The sequence below is a fragment of the Pithys albifrons genome, chromosome 6, assembly GCF_047495875.1.
Source record: "Pithys albifrons albifrons isolate INPA30051 chromosome 6, PitAlb_v1, whole genome shotgun sequence".
Classification (NCBI taxonomy): Eukaryota; Metazoa; Chordata; class Aves; order Passeriformes; family Thamnophilidae; genus Pithys; species Pithys albifrons.
Window position 1 is genome coordinate 26,894,187 of NC_092463.1, and position 11,354 is coordinate 26,905,540.

The 11,354-nt window shown below is 41.4% G+C and overlaps 1 protein-coding gene across 1 annotated transcript in view; it reads left to right on the forward strand.

The window, feature by feature from the left end:
- Nucleotides 1–11,154, forward strand: part of EGLN3 (egl-9 family hypoxia inducible factor 3) — a 30,012-nt gene extending 18,858 nt beyond the window's left edge. The window contains exons 2-5 of the mRNA XM_071557952.1: nt 3,470–3,589; nt 5,461–5,597; nt 6,260–6,333; nt 7,492–11,154. Coding sequence (XP_071414053.1) covers nt 3,470–3,589; nt 5,461–5,597; nt 6,260–6,333; nt 7,492–7,529 — 369 coding nt within the window. The 3' untranslated portion in view covers nt 7,530–11,154. The remainder of the gene's footprint in view (nt 1–3,469; nt 3,590–5,460; nt 5,598–6,259; nt 6,334–7,491) is intronic.
- The last annotated feature ends 200 nt before the right edge of the window (nt 11,155–11,354 follow it).

Sequence of the window (11,354 nt, forward strand, 5' to 3'; positions counted from 1 at the left end):
GGCCCAGATTTCCATAGTAGGTAAAGCACCTAAATGCCTTTATGGTTCTGGCCTGCAGTCTGTTGTTGTTCAGCAGCTTTTTGATTGTGGCATTAAAAAATAGTAGTAATATTGGATTGATTTTCAGGGAGTTCAATAATCTTGGGATAATGTCTACTCTCCAAAGAGAGACTTAAGACCTCTATAATTTGTGTTGTACATGGACTTAAAAATGTGGTAGTATCAGTCAACAAAGTTGTGTTCCCATCTGGCATCATCCCTCCGATACGGTTAGCAAAGCTGTGCTGAGCTGTGCCTCACAGTGGCCGTGTAGGTGCACATCCCCTTTGGAAGGAGCTCTGCCTGTGGCAGAGATTGAGCACCCAGTTCCCCCAGCACCGCCCACCTCCGTGCCTGTCTGTTGGAATCGCTGCCCCCTCTTCTTTGCACTCTCAGCTCCCAGCATGTGTTGGGTTTGCAGGGCAGTTTTGGTAGATGGGGGGGCTACCAGGAGGGTGGCTTGTGTGAGAAGCTGCTAGAAGCCTTCCCCCATGTCTAACAGAGCCAGCTGGCTACAAGGAGGACCCGCTGCTGGCCAACTAGAGAACTTGGAAGTGAAGTTGAGCCCAGGAAGAAGGGAGGGGTAGGGGGAAGGTGTTTCAAGGTTTTGTTTTATTTCTCCTTTTCCTACTCTGATTTAATTACCAGTAAATTCAACTAGTTTCCCCAAGTCAAGTCTGTTCTGCCTGTGACAGTAACTAGTGAGTGATCTCTCCTTTTCCTTATCTTGACCCATGAGCCTTTCATTACAATTTTCTCTCCCCTGCCCAGTTGAAGAGGGGAATGATGGAGTGGTTTTGGTGCGCTCCAAGGTCATGTTTCCCAGTGTATGAGGATCCAGTTTGCAAAAGGTTCCGTTCCTATTTAAATTGTTAGATCTAATTCATGTTTTAATTGTTAGATCTAATTCATCTCGCTGTGCATGAGATGGGTGAAGAGTTCACCCACATGAACTGCTGTGCTAGCAGCTGGGATGGCAGGGGATGCTGAGTTATCCTCAGCTGGGTTATCCTCACTAGTGAGGGCACAGCTCCCTCAGGCCATTTTTACATTGCAGATACATCTGACTTGTGGTTTCCATCAGACTTCAGCCTCTGAAGAAGTTGGTTTCAAGCACTGGCTGTAGGCTGGCCATTACTGCTGTTATCAGGCTGATAGTGAAATATAGGTGCAGCTGTGGAGCCATTTGTAACAGGAGAATGACAATAAAGCAGACAGGGTCTACAGCAAGGCATCTAGCCAACTGCCAGGTGTGATGGAAGAGGGCTTGTTACTTAGAATTAAAGGCATTTGTTTTTGTTTAGCATGATCTGCTGCCTCTACAGGCCACCAGTCTCCAGGCATCTGTGGCCTGAGGTGAAGAGCGGGCCCTGGTGACTCACTGCTGCCTGCAGGTACTGTTCCGATGCTTGTGGGGAGGAAGGAAAGTTAATTCATACATGGCTGACTCCTGTGGGTAGATTTTGTTCTTCGTAGCAGAGGGTTCAAGGAGTCCACTGTGCTGGCTGGCAGTAGCTTCTGTGCTGGTATTTGCTGGCATAATAAAATAACCTTGGTGGTTAAAGCAGTACATGGAATACTCTACCTGGTCATGTGTCCCATGAGAACAGCATGGCTTTGGCATGTGCTTGGAAGCAGAAAACAAGACTCCTGGGGTTCACTTGCTTTTAGTAAGGCCTATACTGTCCATCTCCAGTGCTATCAGCTGTGCATGGCAGGTCATTGGAGCAGGTCATGCAAATGGTACACAATCATCTCATCCTGTGGGGCAGGCATGGACGATACTCTTGTACCTGAAATTAGGATGTTATGGTCTGAATGGATGGAAAACTAGATGGGTAAAAAAGTGATTGGATGGTTGGACTTAGAGGGTTGTGGTCAATCAGTCATGTTATATCTGAAGGCTGGTAACAAATGGAGCACCACAGGGATCTGTCATGGGACCTGTCCTGTTAACCACCTTTATTTATCAGTAACTCTGAAGCAGATGGCTGAGTGCACTCCCTTCAGGTGTGCAGAAGACACCAAACTGAGCGGGCGATTTGATGCCTTAGAGGGCAGGGCTGCAACGAAAAAGGACCCAGATGGACTTGAGGAACAGGCCACCAGGAACTTTACAAAATCAAGCATGGGCAAATGGAAGTCCTGCTCCTGGGAAGGAAAAGTCCCTTGCAGGAGTACAGGTTGGGGGCTGCCAGCAGCTTTGCTCCCCAGAGGAGTATGGAAACCCCCAAGTGGTCTTGGAGGACAGTGAGGTGAACATAAGCCTGCAGCATGCTTCCTACACAACAGAGTTCAGGGCACTCTTTACAGGAGCACAGCACACAGATTGAGGGGAGCGATTATTGCCCTCTCATGTCTGGGGTAACCACAACTGGATACTGTGTGCAGTTTTCCAAATCACACTTAGTCCATCACCTCTCATCACCCTTACTGCTAATACTGGCAAGCAATGAAAGGAAATGTCAGAGGAGTGGGAACAGGACTTCTGCAACAACTTTAGTGGCGATTTGTATCACTACCAAGTAGCTCCAGTAGTGAAGAAGTGACTCTGAGACAAAGGTCTAGTACCCTACCAGCGGTCTCAGCTGCTCTACCCTGCATTCTGCTTAGGCTGCTAATGATGTCAACTAAGTTTTAATATGTTTTTGCTGTAAAAAAAACTTCTTAAGACATGTTGACTGTCATGCGGTTTGGCGTAATTCATGTTAGGCTTATCTCATCATTCAAGGTGAAATTTAAACTGTGAATTAAGTGATTGTATCAGCAAGTCTGAAGATGATCAAAGAGAGAAGTATGCTCTGAAAGCTGTTTGGTTAGTTCCGTGGCTCAGTCCATGAAAGCAAACATACACTACCCTGCACAAACATAGCACAAAGGAGTTGCAGTTTTTTGCAGACTTTGCTCTATGGACTTTTACCCACACTTCCTGGGGACCCTACTTTGTGTTGGACATGTGTATATGACAACGACTGGAAGATACGAATAGAGGAGGATGGGGGTAGTAAGGCATGACATCCTGGGATGGCTTTCTACTTCCTTTATGACTGGCAAATCCATTTTGCAGTGATTGCTTATCTTTAGAAATCCCAGAAAACCCTCAGCTGAAACTGCCTCAAAGTCATGTAGCTTGTAGATGACAATAGTCTTGTACCATACATATTAGTGCTTTAGTTGAATTCACTTTTTCTTCTATTTTAGTGTATGTATTATGAAGGGTATTTATTTTCCAGTTTGGAATCTCATGCTGACTGACTTGCCCTGTGAAAGAAGTTTGTACAAAGATACTTTGTAGTGTTGTCTGCTGTATGTTTTGGATTGATCATCTGAAAAATACTGAGCCAAACTGTTGGTGGGAGGATGCTTAGAAAATTAAAACTGAAGGTAGACTACTTGTAGAATTAATTATTTTACAATCCTTATCTTGCAGGCCATGGTTGCTTGCTATCCTGGAAATGGAACTGGGTATGTTCGTCATGTGGACAATCCAAATGGCGATGGGCGCTGCATCACTTGTATTTATTACCTGAATAAGAACTGGGACTCCAAGGTGAGTAAGCCATGAGGTTGAGTCAGAACATGAAAGAAAAACTACTTCAGAAAAGAGTTTTGGAGCTGTCGGTTGTTTCTGTACACTGAACTTCTGAACAGCTGGTCCATTCTTCATCTCTACATTTGTTTTTTCTCCTTGGTGTTTATGGGAGCCCTTTGGAAGTAAGAATCTGAATTGTTTCCTTATCATTCTCTTTCCCATCCTACACACATACTGGTTTGTTGCTATAAAATAAGGTTACTAAGCACTGGGCTTTGTGCTCTGAACACTTTGTTTAGAGGAAACAGCAGTGAAAGAAAAACAATCCACTAAAGAATACTTCTGGGAGTAGAGTAAAATGACAGCTCAGATTTGTAACTTTATCATTCTTGATTCTTCAGGTTAACCTGCAGAAGATCTTTAGGCAATACCCTTTGTGGTTTTCTTATTTATGAAGCAATGGGGCTTAGCAAGAGGAATAAGACACATGGTTTGGTTTGTGCTCTCCAGGTTTGATTCTACCAACAGGTCTCTTGACAGGATGGAGCTCTTGTTTCTGCCAATATTACCATAAGGCAGTTAAGTTAGCCTTGAATGTACCATACCTTTAAGTTAGAAACAAAAGAAGGGTTTGTAAAATTGAAGGATGTCTTTTTAGAATTCTTTTGTCATAATACAGCACAAACCATTCATGTGGATTATCTATTGAAAGTTGTCCAGTGTTTTTTGCTTCTCTAACCTATTTTAAGACCAAGATGGTCTTTAAGCACATCTAAATACTGTGAACCCTTATTAAGTGAGTTCAGATATAGAGGCAATGCCACTGAAAAATACACTGTTGCAGAAAACCACATTTTTACAGAGAGGTATGACAGTGAAACATCTCAATGTAATAAAATGGAGGAGATGTGTGAGGAAATACCAATATCCAGTTTATTTTGTGCACTGAACTCTTACTGAAAGTGAGGAAGCACCCAAGTGGGGAGTATGAAAAGCTAACCGAAATTCAGGACACTGATGGAGTTCATTATGTAGGTGCGATGTTATGCCAAGTGTATGCTGGAGAAGCAACATAACAATATAAGCACACTGGGCTCTGAAAGCAGCCACGTGACTTTCAACCTGACCTAATAGTTTCTCACTGAGGAGGTAGTTTCCCACATGGAGGTACTATGTTGGGTCAGTTCTGGGCTGACAGCATCTTCCGTGTCCTCTGGTGCAGAATAAAACCCGCCAAAGAGCCCTCTAACAGTGGCAGGCAGGAGGCGGGGTTCATCTTTCGAAGTTTCTACAGGGCGTGCAGGTCACCAGACCTGTTACCTGAGGATTGTGACATATGGAAAGGCAGAAATTATATGCTAGAGAAACCAGGCTATAAGTAGGGAAAATAAGGGATGGGAGTTACAATGAATTTAAGAGAAGGTTTACAAATCCAAAAAAAGAACAGACTTCACTCTTTCCAAGGTGTAAAAGTTAATTCCTATATGATCAGATGCAGGCTCTGAAATAACAGAAGCATTATCTAGCATTGCTAGGAGGAGAGTCTGAGTTCAGGCTGGTCAAGTGGAGCAGCTCTGTGGTATTCTCTGGTTCTAGAGATATGACTGAGAACTCAGAAGTTTCCCTGTGTTTGCTATAGGGCTAGTGGTTTCTTTAAATTGGTTCCATTTACTTTTGACAGAACCTTATGCTGAAACATTACAAACTGCTGGTGAAAACAGTCGCCATGAGATTCAGTAAGGTTTTCCAGTGTTGTCACGTAGCTGTCTTGGTTATCATTAGATGTTTATTCCCCATTTTTTAGGTATTAAGGAGGGAGAAATAAGTCATTGTTCACATGAATGTGTGGGTGTTTATATATATAAAAACAACGTTTCCTTTTCTTTCAGTTGCATGGTGGAATTCTTCGGATATTCCCAGAAGGAAAGTCCTATGTAGCAGATGTGGAGCCAATTTTTGACCGATTACTTTTTTTTTGGTCAGATCGAAGGAACCCACATGAAGTCCAGCCTTCTTATGCAACCAGGTAAGTAGCATATTTGGTATTGGTGTTAGACTAGGAAAAAACCCAAAGTATCTCTCCTACTGATATTTGTACCTAAAATTGTGGCTATCATGTTAAAATACACACATGCATAAAAAAAACCAGACAGATTTTCAGTGATTTTTCTAGTTTTGAGTCACTGGGAATTCTCTCATTAAATAAGGAAAAGCAAGCTTGAATGGTAAGTTTCCTTGTGTGATGGAAAAAAAGGCTTTTAACCATTGGCAGGAGAAATCTTCCAAGCCAGGCATAACTGTTTAGCTGGGAGGTGCCCTTATAATACTATAGGGGTTGTTGGGAGTACCTATGAAAAACTGATGTAATGCAGGGCAACCCCCAAGCTGCCTACAGGTGCCCCAGAACAGAAAACATGCAAAGGCCTGAAAGCTACTTTTGCCCTCTGTTACCAAGGGTTGTGGTCTCTTGTGCCTCCAAGCAGAAATTCTCACCTGTATTTCTATCTGACTTGGTAAATACACACTAAAATGCTGTCTGTATTTGTTTATAAAGACGAGCCATTTTCATCCTGTTTATTTAATCTAGTAATCCAGTTTTGATTTTTGCTTTCTTCATGAGCATAAAATTCCATGGCTCTATTTTAGTAGCAAAAATTGAAATGAATGCAAGGTTTCTTTCTTTTATAGATATGCCATGACTGTGTGGTATTTTGATGCCGAAGAAAGAGCAGAAGCCAAAAAAAAGTTCAGGAGCTTAACTGGTATGATTTTTTTTTTGTATATGTTCACCAGAAAGATTTTAATGCATTTTGATATTTCCAAAGTCAGAGACAGACCAGGAATGATTCTGTAGCTAGAGGGGTTTGTAATGCCTTTTTAGAAAGCTTTTTTCACCTCTAATCACTAGTCAGTTATTTTATACAAAATGGAGAAGTTGTGGCAGAAGAAGATTTAGGACTGGCCCTAGTATCCCTGATGAATGTGATGTGGAAAATGGAAGAGACAGTTTCTGATTTCTCTCCCAGATGACAGAGATTTTTTTCAGTCCCAGGTGGCTGTTCCAGTCACAGAGACTGAGCTCTTCTTTTGATATTTGGGAAATGTATTTCTGAGTGGAAATATTCATAATGACCTCGGAAGGTATAGATTCTGACTTGGAAAGAAACTAAGTTTAGAAATACATGTAAGAGCATCTTCTGGCAGACAGTAACTAGAGTAGCTGTGATCATAGTGCACTTCAAGAGCTACATGGTATCTTAAAGTCAGCCCAGAGACACTTTTGTGGAAGCCCACAAAGAGGTGGCCCAGCTTTCTAATGGCAGACACACTGCCTGCTTCTGTAGTATTGGCATATGAGTCATGGACTGAGTTGTCCAGATGTGCCCCAACACCCTACCTGGGACCATGATCAAAGGTTTGCTGTTTGGAGCAGTGTAAGATTTAGTCTTCAGTGGCTGCCTCAGGCAGTTCCTCAAAATACAGTATGGAGAGCACCTGTCTTTTTGAAAACATGTGCAGCTGGATCCAGCAAAGTTGTAAGAAGTCAAATGATTTTCAGAACAAGCTGTTGTCATCTCTGTAGCTTGTATGCAAAGCAGATACTGACTTCACCCTTAAAGGGGATCATGAGCAAGGGGCCAAAGAGTGGCTGGGGAAAGTATCACTGATCTGGAGTGTGGAATTTTATTGGACTGCTTAAATACTGCATGGGTCATGTACAAATCTTGATTTGACTCTATCATTAATGTGCTGTGGTATCCTACAGCATTTCAGTCCACATAGTGGATTCATATAATGATTCTGAAATGGAAAGTACTGACAATGAAAACAAACCAATTTTTTTGTGTTTTTGAATCTTCAGTACTGTCAGAACCCCCCAGGTTTAACCATGTCTTCTTTTTGTCTTATTTTTGATATAGATGCAAGGAAGAGAGAAGCACCTCTTAATGAAGACTAATCAACTGTTTCTGAACTCTTTGTGAGGAAATCGGATCCCAAAGATGACTTCCATTTCCAGCAAACAATGGCAAAACATTGTTATGCACAAGAATGTACTGGTTGTGTCTAGCATGTGCATCTACTGATGGTACTTAAGGCAGCCTCCTGTCATGCTGCATCTGGCAGAAGGAACATTTGTCTTCTCTTTGCCTCGTGCTGGAAAAAGTAACCAGGGTTAAAAAAAGTATCACTAAGCCTAGTGATAGTGGCTGAGCCAACTGGCTTTTGATCACTCTTGTAGCTAAGATAATGATCATTGGAACTAGTGGTAAAACCTGAGTCTTATTTGCACTTTATGAGGGAAAAAAAATCTAGCTCAATGGGAAGGAGCTTTGCAAGTTTAAAATTTTTGACAGACTGCTAATGGGCATGGAGATATATTGGGCATGTGAAATTAAATTGGATATTTGTAGAGTGTCATCTCACGCTCTGTCCCAAATGGACCTGTTGGTGTACTGTTCGTCACTTTGCTATGCAGAATGTTGGTTCAGCTCTTCCATAGCATGACTTTCCAAACAGATTTTTGTCTACACAGTCATCGCATTTCTTGGATTTTGTTTGCTTTTCAAGAAGCAAGTTCTAGCTAGTTGTGCTGCCCCTTTCTGTCTGAGGACTGAGGGGAAAGTAGTTAAGTATCTGCTCACAACTTTGTAAAGCCATTTCTTCTCTGTTCTGAGCAGGATGGGTTGTGTGTTTTCTATTCAAAGCTTGGTACAGCAGCTGTTTTCTCCCAAAAGTCTGGTAAACTTGGAAGGCTTATGGCACTCAATACTTTGGCACTAAAGGCCAATGATAATGTAGAGTTCAGGGTTTGCTTTGTGACTTGTCCATCTGCTGTGTTCCGTATGACACAAATATGAATCTGAAAGGAAAAGAGATGTCTGTCAGTCTGAAAAATATATGATAAATAATGGGCAACTCAGACTTGATTTTTATGCTGCTTATTCTTGGTTAACACACTTGTTTAATTTTGCATGCATGTGTAAGTTGAATGAAACAGCAATTCTGTTTCAATTGATCTGTTATGCCAGATAACTACTACTGTTGTGCCCAAGCCATGAAATCAGTTATTCAGTGGCAAAGCACACTTTTTTCTCCATTATTTTTTTAAACTTAAGAGACTCAATGAGTAACTGGTGAGCTATTTCCAATTTTTCTAAGCTTCTACAACCAGCACTTACTATGCAGTTCAGAATAGCTCTTACTGAAGCTGGGAGCTGGCAGTGGATGTGTTTATCACTCACACTAATTGTTCTCAACCTAATATTCTCACTAGCATTCATTTTTATCTCATGTTGTCAGTGTTTATGTCAGACCTTATTAAATGTTCCAAATAGATGCTCTCTTCAGTGTCCCGTATTTTCGTGTGACACCTGCCTGCACCAGGGATGGTGGTCTGTCTGAACTGCTGGCCCTGCACTGGTTCATCCCGCTGTGCTGGTGATGGGTGTGCAGGCCAGCTCTGTTGCATTTGAGCTAGGGAATGAAAAGTAGTGTGCAATGGCAACTGTTAAACGTCAGTCACAGAAGGGTAACAGCTGCATAGGACAGAAAAGAAATAACTTTCATGACTTAGAAAATGATAATATAAAAGGAGTATTTTTTAAAGCAGTTTTGTGTCTTAGAAAATAAACTGGGCATCCTTCAACCTGTCCTTGAATACTGAATGTAAATACAGTAGTGCTAAGAAACCCCTCATTCTCTCTGGCTTCTCCCAGAGATCCAGCTATGGTCTTACAGCCTGACCACTGTGCACCTTACGAGAGGAGTATGAGGGAACATGTGTGACAAATACTCTTACAACTCAAAACTAGAAAAAGACGAAATCTGATGTTATGAAAAACATCATTCCACTACAGTTCTAAGTAACACAACACAGATTTGAAGGGAACTTAATGATAACTTAATTCTCATTCTGCAATGTTCATGTGAGAGGAGAAAGAGTTAGGGCTCTTCCTTGAGAGTGAGGTAACCCTTTGATACATGTGAGGCATTGGAAAAGGGAGCCCACAGGATTATTATTATTAAAAAAAGGTGGTAGAACACAACCTGTTGTATTACTATGCAAAGTTGATAAAGTTATGTAAATTTTAAACTCCTACATGCGGAACCAGCTAAAATGGAACAGAGCAAGTATTGCTTTGGCTCTGGTAACTGTAACCTTAAAAATGCACTAGAAAGAGATGTTAGTACATATCTTACTGGAGTCTGGAACAGTGGAAAAAAAACGTTGCGGGGAGGGAAGGCTTTGTTTACAGCCTGAAAAAGGAAGGTACTGGTTACCACTGTTGCGGTGGATGGAGCATGGAGCAGTATGACTGCATTTATTGTAAATAAAGTATTTGTTTTCATTTTTAGCCAGTATCTTCCCCATCTAGATAGAAGACAGAGCAATTATGAGCAATTATGATAGAGAGCCCTGTCTTTATTAACACATGTAATCAAGTGCAAATAATTTGAGGGCACTGGATTTTGAAACTATTTCCTCAGTCCTCTGTTTCAAACCTTTACCCTGTTTCCAGATGAGTAGGATTATCTGCTTGAACATCCTGTAGTTTAATTGGGAGTGAGGTGTATGGAGTGTTGCTCATGTAGGAATACACAGATGTGATGTTTTCTACATAAGTTTCTCTTGCCTGTCTGGAATTGCTGGAAACTGCTCTATAAGAATGACATTGTCTAAAGAACTTGTAGGAGAAGCAGGCTGCGACAGAGGGGAGGGCATTTTGACAAGGCTCTTTCCTTGTCTTCACAGCAAGCCATTTAAATCATATGTGGCTAAACAGCACGTGTTAGTCAGTTGTAAAAAGGTGTTTTTAATAAGGCATTTAATTTTTAATCCTCCAAAAGTTCTGGGCTTTTTTAAGCCTTTAGATAATGTGCCTTCATTTGTATTTGTGAAGATGTGTCATGCCACATGTGCATGTCATGCAAGTTTTTCATGGCTTTTTAAGAAATATGGTTGCCTTTTCAAATGCAGTTGCACGGGAAAAAAATCCAGAGCCACCAAACCAAACTCAACAATTTTCAACAGGTGTTTTTTGTGCAGGGAGGAAAAAGGTCAGTAAACAGTGCTGAAAATCAAGAGACTATTCTTAAACCTGCAGCCACTGGCCTTTTGAGCAAAGTAGCCTCTAATAAATCTTTTTCTCTGGATTACTTCTGGCTCTATGAGAAATGACCTCTACAAAGTAGTGTTTAAAAAGATCCACTCTTTTTTCCTCTGTCTTTAAACAATTTTAGTGCTTTCCAATTGTGTTTTTTAGAATACTGGAATATATTATATGTATTTGTTGTTGTTGCAAAATAGCTGGCTCTAACACCACTTGCATCTAGAAGACAATGTATCTATTTGCAGGCAAATAACTACTCTACTTTGACTGTGATGTACTCCCAGCAGATATCTGAGAGTGAGTTACAATTACATCTTCTCTTGTCAGGTTGTATGCGGGTCAACAATGCTGGCACTTTGCATTGAATTCATATAGAAACACCTAGTAGTATTTTACCATACATCACATTTTGTGTTCCTATCACTATTAAAAAAATGTAGCAGGAATCAATAAACACTGGGTCACGTTAAACATTGTCTTGTGCAAATCTCTGTGGTCTTGTGTCTTACTGTGGCCAGGGATGTGATGGGTGGGTGCAGTGCCACGCAGCTGGATGTAGGGTAGTGGCACTGCACAGAGGTGACACTGAAATCCTTATCCACCACTGTCTTCTGCTGTTGGAAAAACCTTTTTCTTCTGCCCTCAGTTTGGCACATTTGGTCACTTCCTGC